Source organism: Rattus rattus, chromosome 2 (genome assembly GCF_011064425.1).
Source record: "Rattus rattus isolate New Zealand chromosome 2, Rrattus_CSIRO_v1, whole genome shotgun sequence".
In the NCBI taxonomy this organism is placed as follows: domain Eukaryota; kingdom Metazoa; phylum Chordata; class Mammalia; order Rodentia; family Muridae; genus Rattus; species Rattus rattus.
Window position 1 is genome coordinate 41025051 of NC_046155.1, and position 23683 is coordinate 41048733.

The 23683-nt window shown below is 45.7% G+C and overlaps 2 protein-coding genes across 2 annotated transcripts; one reads left to right on the forward strand and one right to left on the reverse strand.

Annotated features, from left to right (window-relative positions):
• The first annotated feature begins 382 nt into the window (after positions 1–382).
• Pgam1 (phosphoglycerate mutase 1) lies at positions 383–7543 on the forward strand. Its single transcript, XM_032891969.1, has 4 exons — positions 383–661; positions 4413–4687; positions 5523–5703; positions 6484–7543. Exons 1-4 carry the CDS (start codon positions 523–525, stop codon positions 6651–6653), a joined length of 765 nt encoding a protein of 254 aa, XP_032747860.1. The 5' UTR covers positions 383–522; the 3' UTR covers positions 6654–7543.
• A 4218-nt stretch (positions 7544–11761) lies between these two features.
• Positions 11762–21797, reverse strand: Exosc1 (exosome component 1). Its single transcript, XM_032891970.1, has 7 exons — positions 21581–21797; positions 19747–19821; positions 16098–16186; positions 14788–14821; positions 13887–13937; positions 12870–12954; positions 11762–12301 (listed from the first exon to the last, which is right to left on the reverse strand). Exons 1-7 carry the CDS (start codon positions 21707–21709, stop codon positions 12195–12197), a joined length of 570 nt encoding a protein of 189 aa, XP_032747861.1. The 5' UTR covers positions 21710–21797; the 3' UTR covers positions 11762–12194.
• Positions 21798–23683: the final 1886 nt, after the last annotated feature.

Sequence of the window (23683 nt, forward strand, 5' to 3'; positions counted from 1 at the left end):
TTACAGGGTATTTTCAGCCAGGTACCACTTTTACAAGTGAGGTTGAGAGGTTGTGAGACCTGTCCGAAGTACAAATCAAAAAGGAAAGGGTGTATATTGGAACTGCGCAGGGATAGGACTGTGGCCTAGCAAGGCTGTTTAAGGATTAGCGATCATCTTTAAAGAGGAAGCACCGAGTGGCCAGGCAGCACCTGGGGCCGCAAGCTTGCTACTGGGATCCTCCGCCCTAATTGCTTACGTGCGCTCCGTGACTGCCGGGTAGCACGCGGGTACCTCTACGTAAGACGCATGCGCACTGCCACCGCGGTGCACTACACCCCCTCCTTCGCGGGCCGCAGAACTTGCCCGGGGCGCATGCGCATACGGGGCGGGCGGAGGTCTGTCTGGCGAGTGGAAAGATTTCGGGGAGAAAGTGCGCGGGAGCGGGGCGGGAGAGTGCAAGCGCGCAGGCGCGACCGGGGGGCGGGCTGCGAGGAGAATCTCAGCGATCCTCAGTTACTGCCGCATCCTCTGCCGGTCGCCATGGCTGCCTACAAGCTGGTGCTGATCCGGCATGGCGAGAGCGCCTGGAACCTGGAGAACCGCTTCAGCGGCTGGTACGATGCGGACCTGAGCCCAGCGGGCCACGAGGAGGCGAAGCGCGGGGGGCAGGCGTTGCGAGGTACGAACGAGCTGGACGAGCGCGGTGTGGCGTACAGGGCCCCGCACCGGCCTAGGGGCGGCCTGAGCCCACGCGCCCTCTCGAGAGGCGGACACCTCGGGCGGCCTCTCCAGTTGAGTTTTCAGCTGAGGAGTTGAAGGCAGGGTGGGGAGCCCGCTTGTCAAGGTCACCCCGTTAAGTGTGAGAGGCTGTACCAGAAAGAGGGCGCAGACGCCGCTAGGCGAAAATCTACCTTTCCGGTCCGAGCAGCCCCACCTGTGGCGGCCAGGACCCTTTTGGGTACCATGAGGGCCTGCGGCGCACGGGGGAGGATTCCCTGTGACATTAGTGGCTGTATCCGAGTTTACTTGAGGCGCCTGCGGGTCATGGCGAAGCGGCAGGTCACAGGCTGGTCCTGGACAGTGGGGGGGGGTGCTAGGTGGGGATGTCTAATGGCCTTCGAGACACTTGGAAACCGCGTGCTTCTGAGAGCTTTGTAGCTCAGCAGCATGCTACAAAACGGATCCAGGAATGCGAGTGGGTGATTTCAGTAGATGCTCTCTACAGCCCTATAACGCAGGCATATTTAATTTCCCTCCTTTTTACCTTTCTCTGTCCCCTTTGTTATAGTTTAGAAAAGTGACTGGAAAGACTTGTCCAAGGTCATACCTACTTAGTTCTAATCCAGTGTCCTTGCCCCATTTCTGGGTGGAGTAACAAGTAAGTGTGAGGAACTGGCGGGCTGGTGGCCAAGGACAGAGGCTGGGCAAAGGGTGGAAGCGTCCAGTAGATAAAGCCTGCTTTTGCCTATCCGTGTCGGGCGCTCGGCACAACCCACAGTTCTCTGTGATTTTGGAACGCTAATAAGGCAGCAAATCCTCCCTGCAACCGAGAAAATCCGTGTAGTGAAGAGGTGCTTCTCTTGGTGACTAGGGCACATCCTAACTTAGACCTGGCAGTAGCCGTGTAAAGAGTTGCTGATGCCTGCTTTAAGTGATCTTGTGTGCCTTGGTTGCCCTTTCTAGCTTTTTTTTTTTTTCGGAGCTGAGGACCGAACCCAGGGCCTTGCGCTAGGCAAGCGCTCTACCACTGAGCTAAATCCCCAACCCCCCCTCCCTAGCTTCTTGTACATCCTTTTCAGATGAAGACTTAGAACGCGAAATCCTGATGCAAGGAGACAAGAATGCTTTTGAGGTGCATGGCCTATGTGGTTAGAAAAAGGAAAGTGCTGGTTAGGAAGCCATTTTCTTTAGCTCTGTGCCATGGAGTACTGTGTAGGCCTGTGGTAGTTTGCTGACGCCCAGTTCTGGACAAAGTTAACTGCCTCTGTTCTCTGGGTACGATGATTATGTGTTAAACTTGTAATCACTGGAAAATAATAAGACCCATTTCAGCCTTAAATATTGTAGCACTAAGTTTTAGAAAATCATATATAAGCTAGCACATGGTGTTGCATACCTGTAATTTTTTTCCAGCATCCAGGGAGCTGTGAAGAGAGGACATAGGGCATGGGCCCACGTGGGCTGCCTTTAAAAAGCTGATGCAAAAGTTTAGCATCTCCCAAAGATATCACAGATGATTAAAGGATGGACGATTAAAAGCAGAACTGAATTAAGGGCTACTGTGCATAATTCAGTAACATAGAAGACCCAAGGTGCAAACGGTTCTACCAGTGCTGTTCCAGTGGGTTTCAGAAGGAAACTAGTGAGGTCTCCATGCGGCCTTAGGCTGTGGAAGAAAGGGATCCCTGGGGTGGGGGTGGGGAATAGGAACCCATGCCATGTCCGTTGTACCCCTGGCTGTACTTTGGATTAAATGGAAGTGCCTGGGGTTGGGGATTTAGCTCAGTGGTAGAGCGCTTGCCTAGCAAGCGCAAGGCCCTGGGTTCGGTCCCCAGCTCCGAAAAAAAAAAAAAAAAAAAAAAAAAAAAAAAAAAATGGAAGTGCCTGGTCCTGTGGCATTCATGCCAGAGTCCCAAGGGGTACCACTTTGGCCTTGGGGACTATTTGGAAATAACTGCAGAGAGACGGCCTGTAACATCTCATCATGGGAGCTGAGGCTTGTTCTGTGGGTATTCTCGGTGGGTGACTCAGCCCTTTGTTGGAACATTCCTCGTCCTGTGGTTAAGGAGATGGTAAAGGGTGTGATGGCTGTCGGTTTTCATCAACTTGTGCAGAGGCTCGGGGAGATCTGTCTTCCCTTGTGGGTGATAGTGGTTTTCCTGGTATTAATCGTCCCTCTCCCCAGTAGCTGGTCTCAGTGGCTTCATTGTCAGTTGAATCACTAGCAGGAAATTTTACTTCAACTGTTGCTAGTCTCAATATGAAGCAATGCCCAGAAAACTTTGTGGTTAACTTGAAGAGGGCCTTGTGTACTGCAGTATGGCTTGGGATAAGAAGAGAGACAGCTCCTTAATTCAAAAATACAGAGACAAGCCCAGCTAGCTAGCCTTGGACTCAAGATGCCCCTGGCTCTTCTCAACCCACTTTCAGCAGTTAAGAAAAATAAAGAGAGGTGTTGGGTGTAGTGGGATTAAAACATGTGCCACCATGCCAGCACCTCTCTTTTATTTTTCTCATCTGCTAAAAATGGGTTGAGAAGATTGTAACATCATAGAATTAGAATTCTACAGCTTGGTTTGGGAGCAGTGCTGAGCCCTTTAGAAAGGTTAGTTATGACTTAAGAGTTACACAGTTTTTTTTTTTTTGTTTTGTTTTTCCTTTTTCTTTTTTTTTGGGGCTGGGGGCCGAACCCAGGCCCTTGCGCCTTCTAGGCCAGCCCTCTCCCACTGAGTTAAATCCCCAACCCCACACGTTTTTTTTTTAAAGGTTTATTTAATGTATATGAAGACAGTGTCATTGTCTTCAGATACCAGAAGAGGGCATCAGTTCCCATTACAGATGGTTGTGAGCCACCATGTGGTTGTTGGGAATTGAACTCAGGACCTCTGGAGGAGCAGTCAGTGCTCTTAACCACAGAGCCATCTCTCCAGCCTCAGGGTTCATACTTTTATGATCCTTTTTCATTAAACAAAATTAAACCCATTCATCTGTTGTGTGTAAGCACAGGTCTGTATGCCGCATGTGCACGCCCTGGGCTGCATGTGTTGGAGAAGGATAACTTGTGGTCAGCACTGTCCTTCCACTGTGCGGGTTCTGGGGATTGAACATGGGTTCAATCAAAATATGCTTAGGTGTAATAGTCTAGGAGTTAGAATAAGATGTAGAGGCCTCAGGTTTGTTCGTTATAATACATTATCGGAATTATTGGAGCAAGTAGGAAGTGTGCTGTTAGCTGTAATGAAAGTCAACAGATTTTTCCCTCCCTCAGGCTGCAACGATAAACACCTTGCTGGATAGGTTCTCTTTTTCTTTTGTTTCCCTCTACCCCCACCCCCACCCCTTTGTTATAGTCTCACCATGCCTGGGTGGTATGCAACCAAGTAGGCTGGCTGCTAACTCACAGATGACCTGCCTTTGCTCCTTCATACTGGGTTAAAGGTGTGTGCCATCATTTGTGCCCAAGCAGCTTCTGTTTATGAGAGATTTCTGTATAAGACACTTGTGGCTCATGTTAGGTCTTGCCAGCCTCTCACTTGGCACTGGCACTTTTTTCCTTTGAGACAAGGACTCTTTGTAGCCTGGGCTGCCCTGGAACTTGCCATGGAGGCCAGAGTGACCTTGAACTCACAAAGACCTGTTCTGTCTCCCCAGTACCAGGATTAAAGGCATGTGCCACCATACCTGGCTCATTTGCACTTTTTAACTTCTAGATGCTGGCTATGAGTTTGACATCTGCTTCACCTCTGTGCAGAAGAGAGCAATCCGCACCCTCTGGACAGTCCTGGATGCCATTGACCAGATGTGGTTGCCAGTGGTCAGGACCTGGCGCCTCAATGAGCGACACTATGGGGGTCTAACAGGTCTCAATAAAGCAGAGACTGCTGCTAAGCATGGTGAGGCACAGGTAAAGATCTGGAGACGATCTTACGATGTCCCGCCACCTCCAATGGAGCCTGATCATCCCTTCTACAGCAACATCAGCAAGGTATGGTTCTATGCAGATGTGGTCACTCCGTCAGCACTGGGTTAGCACATGGATCTCATTCCTAGTTACTTCTATTTTCCAAGTCTATGTGCATGGGTGTTTTGCCTGTGTATATTTATGTGCACACGTGTGTGCCTGGTGCCTTTGGAGGTCAGAAAAAGAAATCAGATCCTGTGGAGCCATAGGTGGTTGTGAACCTTGATGAGTGCTGAGAACCAAATGGGGTCCTGGAAGAGCGGCAAGTGTTCTCTTTTAACTGCTGAGCATCTCAGGGTTGGGGATTTAGCTCAGTGGTAGAGCGCTTGCTAAGACCCTGGGTTCAGTCCCCAGCTCTGAAAAAGAAAAGAAAAGAAAAAAAAAACCAGCTGAGCATCTCTCCAGGCCTTTTTTATGGGTCTATCTTTTGTCATTAATCTTATAAATTATAATAAAATAATTAACATAACCACCTCCCACTGCTAAGCAATGGCCTTCACTCATTACAGGACTTAGATGGAGATGTTGTATCTGGTAGGGCACCTTCTTTCCACATCTTCACTGCTGTATTTTATAAAGCCAGCTCTGGCTTCCTAAGCCAGCAGCAAACTAAAGTGAACTGGGAAGCCTTGTCTGTTTTGTTAAGCCTCCTCCCCCCGATTTCTAAGCTTACATGTTTTTTGGATTGGGGAATGATACAGGACAGTGACTACTGATCTTCAAATTCTGAGCTGCATTCTGGAACCTTGAGAGAGATCTTCATTAGTCACTTAATCCTTTAGGATCAGAGGTAGGCAAAATTGATACACATGAGATGCAACTTGGAATAACTGGCAACCTTGAAATCTGTGTTGTTTAGGACCGCAGGTACGCAGACCTTACTGAGGACCAGCTACCCTCCTGTGAGAGCCTGAAGGATACTATTGCCAGAGCACTGCCCTTCTGGAATGAAGAAATTGTCCCCCAGATCAAGGAGGGGAAAAGGGTCTTGATTGCTGCCCATGGCAACAGCCTACGGGGCATTGTCAAGCATCTGGAGGGTATGTGCATCTCCTTACAGGAGTCCTTAAGGATGATAAAACAGGACTATCAGCATCCGACTGATTTTGTAGTAAGGAGGCCTTTGGGAAAAATTTGACAGTGCAGATGGACTTAAAGAAAAACTCGTTTCTTCCTTTCTCAATCTGTGGTCTGCTAGCAGGATGTGGCTTACACTTCTGACCCTGCACCAGGGAGGCTGAAGCAAGAGAATCGCTTGAGTTCCAGGCTAGCCAGGGTTATACAGTGAGACCATGATTCCTAGGCAACAGGAAGTGCTACATAATAGTGGCAGTGGGCCTCTGACACTCTGTCATGTGTAGGGTAATATGCAGTTCAGAACTAAAACTTGCTAAATGACTCTGCATTAAAGTTGTACATGCTTACCTGCTCTAGGAATGCCAGCTGAAACTGTGACCAAAAGTGACTCAGGTCCTAGAGGCCCCGAGGACCTAGAGGTTCAGATGGCTCGGCTGTAGGATGTCAGAGGAGAACATAGTCCTCCCTGCTTTTCTACATTGACTTTTGACATTGACAATGTAGGGATATCTGTAGTGTAACTTTCTGCTCATCTTAGAATCTTGTATACCTTCTCATTCTTTCTAGTGCTATTGAGAGGCTTGGAGAGTCATGGAGGCTGTTCATGGGGCACTAGATCTACAGTAAATCAGAAAGGATATCTTGTTTGTTCATACTTAAGTGCCTTGCCATTGGTAGATAAAGAGCAAATCTGAAGGGGATGTGGACTCTTGTCTTATGGCTGAAAATGGTGGCTCTTTTAGGTCTGTCAGAAGAGGCCATCATGGAGCTGAACCTGCCAACTGGCATCCCCATCGTCTATGAACTGGACAAGAACTTGAAGCCCATCAAGCCCATGCAGTTCCTGGGAGATGAGGAGACCGTGCGTAAAGCCATGGAAGCCGTGGCTGCTCAGGGCAAGGTGAAGAAGTGAAGGCGAGGAGGCGGACTCCTGCCCCACACCCTCTCTCCCTGCCTGTTCCTGCCTCCTGCACCCTCCCCTGCACCTGCCACACTGACTACATCTTTAGGATCTTCAGTTTAAGTTGTAGCTGCAGATAGGGACCTGTGGCTCCCATTCTCCTTTTAGTATTTTATCCCCGGCACCCACTCCCTTCATAGAATCTAGTCAGAAGAAGACCTCTGGGGTGCAGGCTCTTGGTCCACATCCAGGGACAGCTCCCTGTTCCAGGAGAGTTGAGAGATAGTAATTATAGTTTTCTTAGCTCTTTGTTTACTAAGGGTCTGCTTAGGAAGATGGTCGGGAGGGACTGTATGTGGTATGACCAATGAGGAGAAGCTGTGGTCCAGTTTTGTCCCTGGAACCTGTCCTGCACTCTTCCCACAATTAGGTAACTGGGGGCTTAGTCATTCCAGTGGAGAGTGAAAGTAACCTCATGCTGATTAAAAGACCCTACTTTCTCTCTGACCCTAAAGGAGCTGCTGGCCCTAGAAGGTTGGGAACAGTCTTGTCAAGTCTATGTGTTACATTTACTTTTACAAAAATAAAGTATATATACATATATCAGCACAAAAGCAACGCAGAGGTTGCTAGTGGCAGTTGAGAGTCTGTGGTCACCAGAAAAAAAGCCATTCCTCATATCAAATGGGATAAACTCCTTGTACCTCTGGCTGTGTTTGGATCCCTTTGCCTTGTTTTGTAGAGGTGAAGTGCCCCTTAATCATGTCCAAGGTTTTGTCTTTCACTGTCTGAATCATGTTCCAGCTGCTTGACCCTACTGTGTGGGTTCAGAACTCGTTTGGGCATAACAACTAAGTCTCTTTCCAGATCAGTATAATAAAGGAGTGATGTGCAATACTTTACTGTGTGTTATCTGTGGTCTGAGAAGTCGGCAGCCTCCAGTGTGAGGTGCACACCAAGTTCTTGTTTGGCAGATGAAGGAATTTAGAACGTCAAAGGTGCTGGCTGCTCCAAGGGGTCCAGCATCCTCTAATGGCCTTGGACACAGTGCATAAACACAGGGCAAACACCTGTACACATGAAAATAAATCTTACCAGCCATTCAATACACTGATGTAACTAAAATCCCAGCTTCTTAATTGGGAAAGGAAGCTAGTAACTGTTGGATGTCCAACATGGCTCCCCAGGATCTCCTGTAGTTTATGAAGGACTGGAGGGGTGGTTCAGAGGTTGAGTACTTGTTGCTTTTGTATTTGATAAAATCAAAACCATGTGGGTTTGATTTCCAGTACACGCCTACATGGTTTACATACATACATACAGGTAAAAAATTAAGCATCAGGAGGGCTGGCAAGATAGTTCACATGGTAAGTATGTGAAAGCGCTTGCCCTTTAACCCTGGAGTTAAATACTTCAAACTGTAAGGGTGGAGGAAGGCAAGAACTGACTCCATAAAGTTGTGCCATGACCCCCATGCCTATGGCAGCACACACACTAATGGAAAAGGCCAGTGCTTTTGCAATAGTGACTAGGAGCTCATGTTTGATTATCTGGTCCCAAGTTGGTGGAGCTGTTTGGGAAGGTTACCTGTGGCCTTGGAGGTGTGTCACTGGGGATGTACACCCTTAATCTTAGCACTAGGGAGGAAAGCCCTCAATTGGATTTGAAGCTAACCTGAATTACATGAGATTCTGTCTCAAAAGCATTCGATAACGAATTTGAAGCCAACCTGAAATTCATAAGAACTAGACTGTCCTTGTGGTGCTGGAGACCGAAACCACACAACCAGCATTCATCTGAGCTCACCTCAGCCAGTCTTCAATCTGTCCACACACTTGGTGCTAAGGATTGAGACTACAAAGGCTGAATCCTTAGCTATATTCCCAGGCCTGCTTTTTGTGATGGCTTTTAAATCACGTGTTAAAACGTTTCCTGGTTTACCACCCATCTTTCCCCACTAGAATGCAAGTCTTGGAGGACAGGATTCATTCTTGCATGCTTGGATACCATGACTTCCTGAAACTGGAAGAGGGATTGCTTCATGTATGCTTACTGAATGAGTAATGTCCAGCTAGCCCAGCTTAGTCATTTTAACTCCTTACTCATTTTTAGGTTAATTTAGGTGTTTTGTCTTCATGTATGTATGTACGTACGTACGTACGTACGTACGCATGCCTGCTGCCCACAGTAGTCAGGAGAGGGGCCTAGGATCTCCTAGAGTTATAGCTGTGAGCTACCATGCGGGTTCTGGGAATTGAACTCAGGTCCTCTGCAAGAGCTCCAAGTGCCCTTCAGCACTGATCTCTCCATCCACATTTGGTTTTTTGTGACAGAATCTCAGGATGTAAACTAGGCAGGCCTTCTACTCCCATTATCTGCCTGCCTCTGCCTCCTGAGTGCTGAGAATAAAGCCTTGTACCATAATTCTTTTCCCTTTCTCTCCTTATTAACCACTGGCCTAAATATAACTGCAAGTGTTACCAATGTTGGAAACTAGATCAAAGGTACAAGAGATCTTTCCATTTTCAGTGCTGGTCTTGAATCCTAGGACTTGGTGAATGTGTTGTGTCAAGCCCAGCAGCAATGCATAAGCTTAGCATGTGTGAAGGCTTGAATTTGACCCTTAGCACAGCAAACAACAAAACACAAAAGGGGCCTGCTTGTGGCCCTGTCCTGCCTAGTTTTATGTCAACTTGAGATAAACTAGTTTCCTGAAAGGAGGGAACTTCAACTGAGAAAATTCCTTCATAAGGTCTGGATGTATGGCATTTTCTTAATTAGTCTAAACTTTTTTAATAGGGGAGAGCTCAGCCCCTTGTGGGCAGTTTCAGCCCTGGGCTGGTGGTCCTGGGTCCTATAGGAAAGCAGGCTGAGTAAGCCAGTAAGTGGCACCCCTCCATAGCTCCTGCATTATCCCTTGCTTCCAGGTTCCAGCCCTGTTTGAGTTCCTGTCCTGACTTCCTTTAACGACGAACAGTGCTGTGGAAGTGTTAGCTGAATAAATTCTTCCCTCCCTAAATTGACTTTTGTCATGGCGTTTTGCCACAGCAATAGAAACTCTAAGACAGGCCCTATAGTTAATCCACTAAAAGATAGGTTTTGAGATGATTTTGCTGTTGTAAGCTAGATTAGCTTTACCCTGTGTTTCTCCTGTCTAATCCTCCTGAATGTTTGAATATGTGGCACAATAAAAATTTCAACAAAGGAGACAAAAATGCTGGTGAGATGGCTCAGCTAGCTGTACTTGAAGCCAAACCCAAGTCTGAACCCCGGGTCCACACGGTAGAAGCAGAGAACTGAAGAGAACGGAACACTAACAAGTTGACTTCTGACTTCCACATGGTCAAAAAAGTTCAATGTTAGCCCCACCCTCCCTCTGGATTGGAGAGGGCTGTGTGTAGAGGCTCTTGTCACAGTGCATGACTTAAGTTTGATCCCTAGAACCCATGAAAAAAGCTGGACGCAGGAACATACAGTACTCTAGTGAGAAGTAGAGACAAGGGAACCGCCTGGAGGCTCCCGGGCTAAGTTAGCCTAGAGCACACAATGGAGCAGAAACAGGAAAAGATGGACACCCAGACCAGGTGCAGGCCAGTGAGATGGCTCAGCAGGTAGAGGGGTGACTGTGTAAGCCTGGTGACCTGAGTTGGATCTCTGGAACTCACAGAAAGGTGGAAGGAGAGAATGGACTCCACAAGGTTGTCCTTTGACTTCCAAATACATGCTGTGTCATATGTGCTCTGGCACAGACTTGTGCACACAATTACAGAATTTTAATTATACAATATAATTTTTTTTTTTTTTTTTGGTTCTTTTTTTCCGGAGCTGGGGACCGAACCCAGGGCCTTGCGCTTCCTAGGTAAGCGCTCTACCACTGAGCTAAGTCCCCAGCCCCTACAATATAATTTTTAAAAGTGGCTATCTGCTAAAAAAAAAACCAAAAACAAAGGTTAGTTCAGACCTGATTCCCACTTAATACACATGGCATATACTTACATATGCTAGATAAAACTAAATACAACATACTATCTTGCTGAAAGCTCACAAACCCAGGCAGGCTGAACCCAGAGCTCACCTCCAGCATGCATGAAGTACACTGAACTTACAGGTCTTTGCATGGCAGTAAGAGCCACCCCTGAGGTGTCTTCATGCTAGGCTCATAGCTACCTTATCCTCCTCCTCAAATTCAGGCCTTGATTTCCGATCTCCATGTGCTAGAACACGTTTACGCTTGCCTAATTCCTTCACAATTCTTTTGGTCTTGTCACTAGTCCTTCCTTGACCAGCTCACATGGTAGTGTCCAGCCTCTTCTGTCAATTCAGTCAACAGTTCAGGGATTCCTACTCTGTCACAGTTAACTGTTTACTAAATATTTTCAGAACCACTCACATGCTATCTGAATCACCCATGGACATAACAGTTTTCACTAAACATAATGTATGGTTTTTTTTTTTTTTTTTTGGAGCTGGGGACCAAACCCAGGGTCTTCTGCTTGCTAGGCAAGTGCTCTACCGCTGAGCTAAATCCCCAACCCCAACATAATGTATGTTAATGAGGTGTTTATTACATAGTAGTTAGACCTTGCCTCAAAAAACAAAATAAAAAAAGTGGGTGAGATCAGTGGCTGAGAGTAGTTGGAGCTCACAACTTAAAACTCCAGTTTCTCAGGAATCAATACCTTCTTCTGGCCTCCAGGGGCACTACACACATGGTACACATAAGGGAAGCAGTCATACATCAGACAGAAAAAAACACAAAAGGATGGGTGGTGATCAGGGCCAGTTAATGAGGGCCACTAGGTAAGCACACCTGATCCAAAGTCACAATATTACTTAGATTCTTCTCTCTGCTAAAGACAACAGAAGACATGGCAGCCATGCTAGTAATCCGCACTGGGGAGCCGAGTGAGAAAGATCACTGCAAGTTCATCTAAGTAGTGACAGCATGGGCTGGGCAGATGCTTGAAAGGTAAAGGAAATCGTTACCCAACTGTGAGCACCCGAGTTAAAACTCCCAAGCATTCACATGAAGAAGATGAAGCTGGTATCATAAAACACACACACACACACGCACACGCACACACACACACACACACGTGCGCGCAAAGAAGAAAACTATATCACTAACAAATGAAAAGAATTTTTTCCAGTCATAACAAAATACATATGTACATATATATAAAGACATAAGGTATTTTCAATATTACATGATTTTGTTGGTTGAGTGCCTTTAAATGAGATTCATGAGCCCAGAGAATAAAAATCAGTTTCCCCAAAATAGTGTTTCAAATAGTGTACATTTTCTCTTTTGTCTTTTGGTTGAGAGTCTTAATATGCAGCCCAGGCTGGCCTCAAACGTGGGCACTAACGATCTTCCTGCCTCAGCTGCAGGAGCCTGGGTGTTCATTACGGCATGACTATTTCTGGGCACACTGTTTCAAGAGATGGTTGCTAGCTGACTGCAGGTACCTCAATAAAGACCATGGCATCTTGATCGCTTTCTTCACACATGTACTTTTAGAGGGTTGATCCCCTCTTTGGGGTAGAGTGAGCTTAGGTTTGTAAGAACTCAGGCTGTACTCTGGCTACTTTTCGGAATTCTTTAGTGTGGGTCTTGGGGCACTGCATCTCACACCAGCTGATGGGAACCATCTGGACACCTAGAAGGAAAGCAACAAACACTAGTGTTGGAGGGGTGACTGCAGATACTCTGCTGAGCCTCTTTTCTTTTCAGCCAGACATGACATGGCTTCAGTTCAAGAAAGCTTGCTTAGCATATGGAACTCCATGGGTGCCATCCCCAGCACCAAGGGAACGCTTCTCTAAGGGAAAAGAAAGAAACCTTACTTACTCCATGATACATGGGGCAGTTACCTCATCTCTGACCTTTAGGGGATCAACCTAATCTCAGTAAACTGAGCTATACATTCCCTACCATGGGGACATGCTGAGATGAGACGTCATCACCAGGCAAGCATTGGCATATACTCACACACAGTAAGACAGATGCATTACAACGTGACATTACCTTGTGGTTTTTTGTTTCTGTTTTTGTTGTTTTGCTGGAAGATGCTGGGGACTGGACCCACCATGGTATGTGATATCCATAATTGATTTTCTATATTTTTTTCAACATTGTTTTCTTTATCACATATAAGTATGCGTGTCCCTATTACTTCCCAGTCAACCCAGGTTCCCAGGAAAAGGGACTTGGGAACAAGGACTTACCTGACTCACTGTGGGCCACCACAACCCCTAACTCATTTTCAGCAGTCGTCAGCAGGTAATTGGACTGTGCATCACCTAGGGAGATCTAGTCACACCACACAGTGAAGGGAAATGAGGCTCTAAGTGCTGTTGCTTCTACTACTTAACCTTGCTTTTTTTTTTTTTTAATTTTATTTATTTAATGTATATGAGTACATTGTAGCTGTCATCAAATACACCAGAATCTGTTACAGATGGTTGTGAGCCACTATGTGGTTGCTGGGAATTGAACTCAGGACCTCTGGAAGAGCAGCCAGTGCTCTTAACCACTGAGCCATCTCTCCAGCCCCTTAACCTTGCTTTTTTTTTTTTTTTTTTTAATTTTTTTTTAAAAAAATGTATTTATTTATTATATATGAGTACACTGTAGCTGTCCTCAGACACACCAGAAGAGGGCATCAGATCCCATTACAGATGGTTGTGAGCCACCCTGTGGGTGTTGGGAATTGAACTCAGGACCTCTGGAAGAACAGTCAGTGCTCTTAACCGCTGAGCCATCTCTCCAGCCCTTAACCTTGCTTTTTTTTTTTTTTTTTTTTTTTTTTGTTTTTTTTCCGGAGCTGGGGACCAAACCCAGGCCTTGCGCTTCCTAGGCAAGCTCTCTACCACTGAGCTAAATCCCCAACCCTTAACCTTGCTTTTTTAATGCTTGTTTTTCTCATATGGTTTTATTTATCCAGGCCAGCCTTGAACTCCTGATCCTCATGTCTTCAACTACCACGTATTATGATTACATGATGTCATCATGCCCTGTTCCATTTCTTCTTTTGATAACTAGAAATCTGGGGAACCAAGAATGCAACTTTGGTTGGACAGTGGTGGTGAACCCCTTCAATCACAGTAATCAGGAGGCAGGTGGATCTCTGAGTTCAAAGGTCAGCTTAGTCTATAGAATAATTTCCAGGACAGCCAGGGCTACACAGAGAAACCTTGTCTCAAAAACAAAGAAAGAAAGAAACAAACACCTCAAAAGGATACAACTTTGGCCAAAACTATGTCACCTGGCCGGAAACTCTTATAAATTTCTACCTGCAAAAAACAAAGAGAAGTAATAGACAGAGACTAGGTCTGATGGCACCACTGACCACACAGAGGAGCCAGGGGCCTCTGTTCAGGCTCTCATGTTCACACAGCAGGCACTTACCATCTCCCTAGCCTACTAATACCTTTCATTAATTGGTTAATTTTTGGACAGGGTCTTACTATGTAGCCCTCATTAGCCTAGGACTTGCTCTGTAGACCACGGTGCCCTTAAACACACAGGGGTTCACCTACTTGCTTCTCTCTCATGGGCACCGAAATTATAGACACGTACCACCATACTTGGCTAATAATTTTTTAATGCTAGTAACAGCCTAACCTTATTTCAGTCAACTGAAAAACATCTTGTATGGGAAGAAAGGACAGAGATCTAAATTTCATGTTATAGCAGGAAATGTACTACGAGAAAAGGTCTTTGTAGTTCTAACCATCCTGAGGCTGGCCTCAAATTCAAGAGGTCTGCAGGCTTCTGGCTCCTGAGAGCTGGAGTTAAAGGTGAATATGCACCACTCCTGGCTGGCTGGCCATCCATCCATCCATCCATCTATTCATCATCCTTTCTTTTAGATTTACTTATTAAATGTGTATATATGTGTGCCTGAGTGAATGTATGTGTACCACATGCATGTGGATGCCTGTGGAGGCCAAAATAGGTTGTCAGATGCCCTAAAACTGGAATCACAGGGGGTTGTTATCCATTGTATAGGTGCTGGGAACAAAACTGGTTCCTCTGGACAAAGAGTAATGGCTCTTAAAAGGCTGAGTCCTGGGGATAATAATTTTTAAAGCAAGATTCCTAAAGTCATAGGAACAAATGCTCAAAGCACTAATCACCAACCTTATCTTTTTCAGTTGCTCGAATATCTTCCTTGCTAAAAAAAAAAAAACAAACAAAAAAACCAAAGAAAGTAAGATTAGTTATTTGAGAAAGAAAGAGTACTGAAAGGAGACAGAGTAGGCCATATTTGGTTCCCAACTGCCACAGGATGGAGGGCCATCTTTAGCATGAATGATAAAATTGTACCCTTTCTTGGACAATACAGAACAATATTTATAACTCTTGGCAACTGAAAGGCTTATCAGAAATTAAAAGTCATTCTTGGCTACATATGGAATTTAAGGACAGCCTGACTATAGGACTTTTGTCCAAAAAAAAAAAAAAAAAAAAAAAAAAAACAAAACAAAAAAAACCAAAACAAACAAAAAATGAAACCAAATCAGACCAAACCACCCCCACCAAATTATCCAGTCTATAATTACTGCATAATTGTTTCCTTTCAAAGAAGCCACATAATATTTTACCTACAAACCTTTGCTACTTCTTTTTAAAGATTGATTTCACGTATATGAATGTTTTGCCCATGTGCATATATGTGCAGCACACACATGCCTATTTGGTCCCTTGCACTGGAGTTACCATGTGCGTTCTGGCAATTGAACTTGGGTCCTCTATAAGAAAGTGCTCTTAACTGCTCAGCCATCTCTCCAGGCCCTCTCTAACGTTTTTTCTTACAACCCTTGGGCTTAATCAAACCCAAAATTAAAATAAAGAATGACAAAGGTGGATAGCCAAGATGGCTCAGGGCTCAGTGTGTTGTTTAAGCCCAATGACCAGTTAAGACTCTGGAACCCGCATCAAAGTGGACAGAGAGACAGAACTGCCTCCATCAAGTTGTCCTGGCTTTCACATGTGGGCCTCGACTTTGTCTCACGCATCCCAGTGCTGCTGGTCTACCGCTTTCCTCAGTCCATACTGAGACAGGGTCACATGCAGCCCAGGCTGGCCTCAAACTTGCTATGTAGCCAAGGTTTATTTTCAACTTCTCATGTTCCTGCCTCCATCCAGGCAAGCACTGCCTCATCTCATCTATGTGGCAGCTGAGAATCAAATCTAGAGCTTCCCCGTCAACTGAAATGTACCACCAACACCCTCTGCTTTACGTATAAATCCTCGTTATTAACATTCTCCTTTTCTCGTAGCTCACATAACACTTCTCGGGATATACTGTGGGGCAAGAAGTAAGTAAAGCACAAAGGAGAGACTAAAGCAGGCAGGAAATGGAACTGTAATTGCTCCACAAATTCCAGTCTTGCCCACTATCCTGACTCCTGGTGCTGAGGCAAATGTAAACACAGAAAACCTCTTACCGGATAGTTCCCCGAAAAGCATTTTTAAGTGGTGTCGATCCCACATACAGGATGTGTACTTTGGCAAAACGTGAGTTGATGCTAGAGACCTAGGGAACAGAGAAAGGATCAGTGTCAGAGCACCAGCGGCTGTCACTCAAAGAGCCAGAGAGCAAGTAAGGAATTACTAGGATTTTAGCTCAACTGAAAACTATTTCATAGATTTAAGGGTTTTTGTTTGGTTTTGCTTTTAGATGTAATGTGTGTTTTGCCTGCATGCATGTAGGTGTACCACATGTGTGCCTGGTGTCTATGGCGGTCACAGGAGGGGGCTGGATCTCCTGGAACTGGAGTTATGGATGATTGTGAACTACTATGGGGGTGGTGGGAACTAAACCCAGGTCTTCTGCAAGAGCAGTAATTGCTCCTAGCTACTAAGCCATCTTCCAGCCCTTCATTTCATTTCAAAAAATTATATTCATGTGTGTCTGTATTTGGGTGCGTGCACTTGTGTGCAGGTACCCATGGAGACTAGAGGTGTCGTATCCATCACCCACAAAATGCTGTCATAGGCAGCTGGGCTGCTCAAAGTAGATGCTGAGAACCGAAAGCAGCAAATGCTCTTAACCCGAGAGCCATCTATCCAGCCAATTTAAGCAAAGTTAACATCTATTTTGTCCAAGACATGTCTGTGGGCTAAAAGCTACAGTGGCTACCTGATACTGCTATTATGAGAATCCAAAGAGAATATACAGTATTGACTTTAAGAAGTACTCAGTAATCTTAAATTAGGTGTGGTGTTGTGGTGACTTGTCTCTAATACAATCCTAGCTACAACAGAGGCTGAGACAGGAGAGTCTCAAACTGAAACCAGTTTGTTCTACATTGCAAATCTAAGCCAGCCTCAACAACTCTGTCTCACTTGTCCCCCTTTTCTGCTCCCCCAGACAGGGTTTCTCTGTGTAGCCCTGGCTGTCCTTGAACTTGGAAATCTGACTACCACTGCTTTCCAAGTGCTAGGATTTAACGGTGTGAGCCACCATGGCTTGGCTCAAAATTTAAGAAAACAATAATAACAAAAAAGGCCACTAAGTTTTACATAACTATACAGCATAGTACAACAATCGAGGCCTTTCACAGTTCTTCCCAAGAAACCAGTCTGTGGATGGAATTTAATCTACATTTCAGCGAATTCCTTGACAATTGAGATCATTGTGCTTTGTAAAATTTTCAGAATAACAGTGAATGAATGAAGAATGAAGCTGTGTGAGGTGGTATACACCTGTAATCCCAGCACCTAGTGGATGGAGACAAGAGGGTCAGTAAATAGTCATGCTCTGTTACACTACACAATGTGTGATGATGATGATGATAACAAATAAATAAATAAATACGATTAGTAGAAGATGGGGATGGGGAGGAAACATCCTGAACATTATAGGCACATAGAGCACATGGACCATTAGCTGTACCTGCTTTCAAATACTGTGGGCTGAGGACAGAGCTCAGTTGATATAATACTTGATTGGTCTATACAAAGGCCAGGCTTCTCAGCACGGTGTTTATAACACTAGCCCCAGCAGTTTGGAGGGGTAGGCAAGAAGACGGCCTCGCCAAGCTTAAGGCCAGCCCTGGGCTACACAGTAAGTTCCAGGATATCCAGGACTACAGAAGGAAAAGGAAAAAGGACACCCTTTCCCCAGACATCAGCAGTAACAGCCTGGTGAGAATTGTGAACTCTTTCAGATGGTAGTTGCTAGCTGGGATCTTAACGCACTGTGTAGGAAATGGTGATGCTAAACTTTTGAACACCCTACCTCGACCTCCTGAGGATTGTAATTATAGGTGCACAACACCATGCCCAAGTTATGTGGTGCCTATGGGTTAAGAACCCCAGGCCCTGTGCATGGTAGGTGAGCGGTCTACCAAGTAAGCTACAAGCCAGAAAGAAAACCAGATGTCTGGATTTATCTACCTCGGTCCTGGAAGCCTTCAGATCAAAAGCGTACAGTGAAACTTCTTCAAACAAAATAAACAAAGCAAGTCTTTCTCACCTTTTAGAAATAATGATAATGATAATAATAATAATAATTGTAAGTGTGTGCTGGGGCACTGAGTGCAGGCTCACACCTCACAGCGTAAGTGAGAGGTCTGTTCGGTTTACTTTCTGTTACTGTGATAAATGCACAGACCAAAAGCAACTTGGGAAGTGTCTTACAGTTAACAGTCCATTATCAGGGAGAGCCAAGGTAGAAGAAACGTACGGCAGAACCTAGAGTCAGGAACAGAAGCAGGGGGCCTGGAGAAGTGCTGTTTACTGGCTCTCCTGGGCTTACACAGCCAGCTTTCTTACACAATCAGAGATCACTCATCCAGTGGTGGTGCTGCCCACAATGGCCTGGGTCCTCCCATATCAAACGCCAACCAAGAAAATGTCCCACAGACAGGCCAAGCTGATGGAGGCAAATCCTCAACTGAGTTTCCTCCTTCCGTGTAGCACTAGTATGTGGCAAGTTGATCAGAACTAAGCAGACGACTTTGCTGAGTTGGTTTTCTCCTGGACTCATTCTTATGTGGTCAGCAGGCTCGTATGGAAAGTGAGTGCCTGATAAGCCACTTCTTCCCCTACCCCTTCTTCTCCCGCTTCCTTCAAGGCAAGGTCTTACTATGTAGCCCCACCTTTACTGGCACTCTAAACCAGGTCGGCCTTGAACTCACAGAGATATGCCTGCCTCTGCCTCTCGAGTGGCGTATTAAAGGCACACGCTGCCGTGTCTGTCTTCCCTCCAGCCCTCTTTGGGACAGAGGGTTACCCTGCAGCCTAGCTCCCCTTTGAGATTCCCCGCCTCCCAAGCACCATTGGAGGAGCGTGCACCTATGCCCTGCCAGCAAAAATTTCTGTGATGACAGAAATGTGATTTCCTGGGGCTGGACAGATGGCTCAGCAGCTAAGTGCACTGGCTGCTCTTCTAGAGGACCTGGATTCCATTCCTAGCACCCATATGGTGGCCTATAATTATCTGTGCCTCTAGTCCCAGGGGGTGCGACACACCTTTCTAGGCTTTGTGGTAGCAGGCATGCATATGATACAGACAAGATAACTATTCACATGAGATAAAACAAAACCAATCATTTCCTAGAACTGAAGACGTACTTCTGGGGAGTCCATCACTTTCCCACACCCCCCAAACTAAAGTCATATGTCAACCAGTATGGCAGCCACTAGCCACAATTTGCTACCGAGTACTTAAAATGTGAATAGTGTTGGGATTGTGGGGTGCAGGGTCTCACTCTGTAGCCTATTCTGGTCTTGGACTACCGTTCAATAATTCTAAACAGCATCCAAATACCGAGACCACAGATATTTTATATTTTAGCCTGGCTAAAAATAAATTTTTCATTCTTTTCTTTCTTTTTGAGATGGGGTTTCTCTATGAAGCCCTGGGTGTCCTGGAACTCTCTGCATAGACCAGGCTGTCCTCAAGTATTCACCTGCCTATGCCTCCTGAGTACTGGGATTAAAGGCATGAGTCAACACATCCATCCCTGAGATTGACCTTTTAGCAGTAATAAACTTAAAACACCCTTCTCTAGCTAGGGACTACTGTATTAAGCAGCGGACCACGGCAGTTGTAGGATCGTGGCCTAATCATGACTAGGACCGGCTTACCTTACAGGTGACGACAGCTCCCACATCTGGAAGTAACTGGGACTCTGTCTCTCTCATTACTGATACCACGGGAAGCTGTGGAGAGAATACGAAGGTTAGTGTACTGGCTAAGTAAGTCCTGGGTAAAGAGAACTGAGGGCTGAGGATAATACAGGGGTATCTTACAACAGCCGAGGTCACAGGGCAGGCAGCCTGTAGATTCATTTATAGCCCACAGCAGAGGACATTAGTCATTTTAGGAAATAAAGAGGATCAGAGGCCATTAGAACTAGGCTGCCAGGTTTAATGTGATCATTCTGATTAGTTGTAAATGACTGAAGACTCTCTTGGGATTTCCTGGTACAAATCCTATTGCTTATAATTATGAATATCCTGACTCTTTCTTCAAGCTATAACTTTTTTTTTTACTTCAGGATTTGCAATTAAATGCTATAGAATGGCAACTCTTGTTTTACTCCAATGGCAGCTGGTGTATTACCTTACCTCTCTTGCTCTGTGCTGTTTCCTTACCTTACTAAGTCCCTCCCATTTCACGTTGTCTGTCTAATCCATTCTTTCCACACTCCTCCACCTCTCCTTATCTTCAGGTGCCGAAATATTATTGTCACTATCTAGAATACATGCAGCCTGTTACATGTTCTCACTGTCCGCACACTTCTTTTGAAGATATGTTTGTGCATTTGCTCATGGTTTGTGTCTGTCTCCCTGGTAACAAAAGCTAAGTGTATTGGGCTCACAACTCTATCCCCAGTAGCAACTAAGGGCGCCACTGGGCAGGACATCTATGTAGTGAATAGACAGACAGGCTGAGTTTTATCTCCAAAACCAATAGACTGGAGCCCGTTTTTTACAAATAAGTACAACACAAAGTGGGAAGTTTGGGTTTTGCCAGTCTCTAAAGAGGGTGTGTTTTTCCCCAGGTCCCAAGCTTGGCAAACGTCATGCTGATGAGCCACAAGCCCAGCCTGAGGAGGTTTAATTCTTGGTTTTTAATTGTCTTACAAATGTCAACCACTGCTTTATCTGAGTCAGTTAGAAGCTAGGAATACACTCGTGTATCACCATGCATGGCTACATTTAAACTTCTACTTGGGCAAGAATCTAGTGATCAAGAGTAACATATTTAATTAAAGGTTTTTTTTTTTTTTTTTTTTTTGTTTTTTTTTTTTTTTTCAAACTGGTTGTGAACCCGAGTAGGCAAGGCCAAAAAAAAAAAAAAAAAAAAAAAAAAAAACAAAACAAAACAAAAAAGTAACATATTTAAATAAGTGCTCGGGGGAAGGTTCTTGGGCATAACAATCCTACTGCCACTAAAACCCCCATTTTCTCAGTCAGCAGGTCCAGAAGGGCTTCTCTGGGAAAAACATACATACAAACAAAAAACAAAAAGGATTGAGCAGAATTGTGTTCCAGACAGACAAGTACATGCATTGCATAGGCTTCGAAACAAGAGAGTTTAGTTCACTAAGACACTGAAAATCTCCAGCATTACTACATTGATGTCAGTGAAGTGGGATACAAGAGCCACAAGAAAGCGGAGGTAGTCGAGATGCATGACGGGAAGAAGCTCTCGGCTGGCCGGGCTATTCTCAGATTTGCGTGCTTTTCTCCTCCACCTCCTTCTGTGAGTGTCTCTACACAACTAAGCCAGCTCAACCTAAATGGTGTGCAGCAGGTGTGCTTTAGCACAGCGCTGGGATCAGAGCTGGGAGAAGCTGGGAGACCAAAGCGCTGAGACACCAAAGACAGGTCCTCCCGGCAGTGCCTGTGCCCAAGGACCAGAACTCAATGGCAGCCTGAGAGGTAACGCTCGCTGGGTAGCCGCTTTCTTTACCGCGCCATTCTCGCTGGTCTTCGTCAGGCAGCCAGCCAACGACGAAAAGATGTAGCCATGCCGGGTGTAGGTGCCGCTGCCGGGGCTGCCTTCCTCCAAGTTACATAGACGTTCGCCTGCAGAAGACATGTGCCTCAGCGACGGGCTCCCAGAAGCTGGCTGCCCGCAGCCAGGATCTGCCTGCGGAGACCGCTCACTTACCCGGGATGCAGTACCTCACAGGTGGTGCCATGCTTGCCACCGTCCACAACCCGGATGAGAGCCAAGACGACTTCTTATTGGTCAGCTAGAGGAGCGGCCTCGCAGTTACGCGTGCACCAATTGGCGCTTTCGACCGCGCAAGGCGTAAGAGCAAAGCCTGACTCCATTTCCCAGGCTGCCCGGGACAGAGTTCTGGGCGTGACTTTGCGGGCTCTGATACTCGCGCCTGCGCAGCTGGGTGGTGATGGGCTGTCCACGGGTCTCGGTCCGCTGGCTGGCGCTGCAGGCTCAGGGCCATGGTGGGTTAGCCTTAGCTCGGCCCGGCCTGGGCCCCGAGCTGGAAGGGGAGGCAGTGAGTGGCTGACAGGGAGACTTGGCCTAATCTAGCTGATTGAGAAGCTGGCAGGAGGCAGGTAAGAGTGAAGGCGGGGTTCTTGTTCCCATCCGAGTCTCGGGTGTCCAGGCCCTTAAGTTCAAGTTCCTGGACTCTCTGCGCCCTGCCCTGCGTGGCTGTCCCAACTCATCCTCAGTCCCAACTCGCCCATTTCAGGAGTTTGGAGACTCAGATCCAGAGACAAGGTTTGGTTTGTACAAAGTGTCGAAGATAGTTCGAGATAGACTAAGCTTAAGCCTTTTTTTTTTTTTTTTTGGATCTGAGCCTATCATAGTTGGACCCTGCTGCACCTGGAGACACAACCTTTTTTTTTTTTTTTTTTTTTTTTTTTAGTTTTGTAAAACGACAGTTTCTTCTCTTGCAGGCAGATACTCTAGAGCGTGAGTTCCTTAACTATGAATGGGCAGCTTGACGTTAACATACCATTCCTTTTGCATTCTTCCATTTTAGCATGTTAGCCGGGAAAGACACCTTCATTAATAGAATATTATGCTTTCTTGACATCAGCTTGATATGGCAAAGGTCACGGGAGCAGCAGCTGTGTCCAGATGAAATTTGCCGTGACTTGATCTCAGTTTCATCTCTTGGCTCTGGAATTTATTCCTATCTCCCCTTCCCTCCCTGTCAGTCAGGCTTCTTTGAGATACAGATGGTGATTTAGGGGAGTGCTGTTGCCTGCTAATCTCTAATCTGGTGGCAGATGGCCACTATACTCTGTGGATTCTACTGAGAGGTGGCAGGACTTGGGGTTTGGAGGAACTATGCTGGCTTATTCCTCCTCTGTTCATTCAGGTCATCCATGCCTTCTCACCACATTTAGATTTAAAGACTTTGTTTTTTTTTTCTCTGTTTCCCAAGGTAAAACCTTTTCACTTGTGGTCCATTTATTACATCTTTTTCTAGTGTCCTCCTTCTCCTCATATCCCACTAGGCTAAAGGTGGGGGTCCTGGACCCACTCTTTGTTCACTCGAGTTTGATCAGCAACTATATGCTTTCCACTTTACAGGTTTGATTTCCAGTTTGAGGTGTCCTCTAAGTTATTGTTCTTTAGTGCTGTGATTCTACTAATGGTTCTGTTTCTTTGTTTACCAGAAAGAATGAGTGCAGCAAATACTTTGGTGTGATCACTTTGGTGGGAGTGTCTCTGCTGGCTTCTGTAGAGCTGTCGGCCTTTCCTGTTCTGCCTCTCTCCAGGTCATTCATTCAACAAGTATTTATTGATACTTCTATGAGCCAGGTATTATGCTAGGATGTTTATATGCATTTGATTTAAACCTTGGCCATATGTGTGGGTGTAGATGTCTGCATGTATACACATTTGTATGTGTAAGAATTTAAGGGTTAGAGAAGGAGGTTACAAGACTACTTACAGAAAGATTTGAACCCTAAGTAGGGTATAAATAGATGAGAATTGGTCACTTGAGCCTTAAAGTAGACATTTCACACAGAACTCAAGAATATAGGACAATCCAAATTCTTTTTAAAGACACGGTCTCGCGTATCTTAT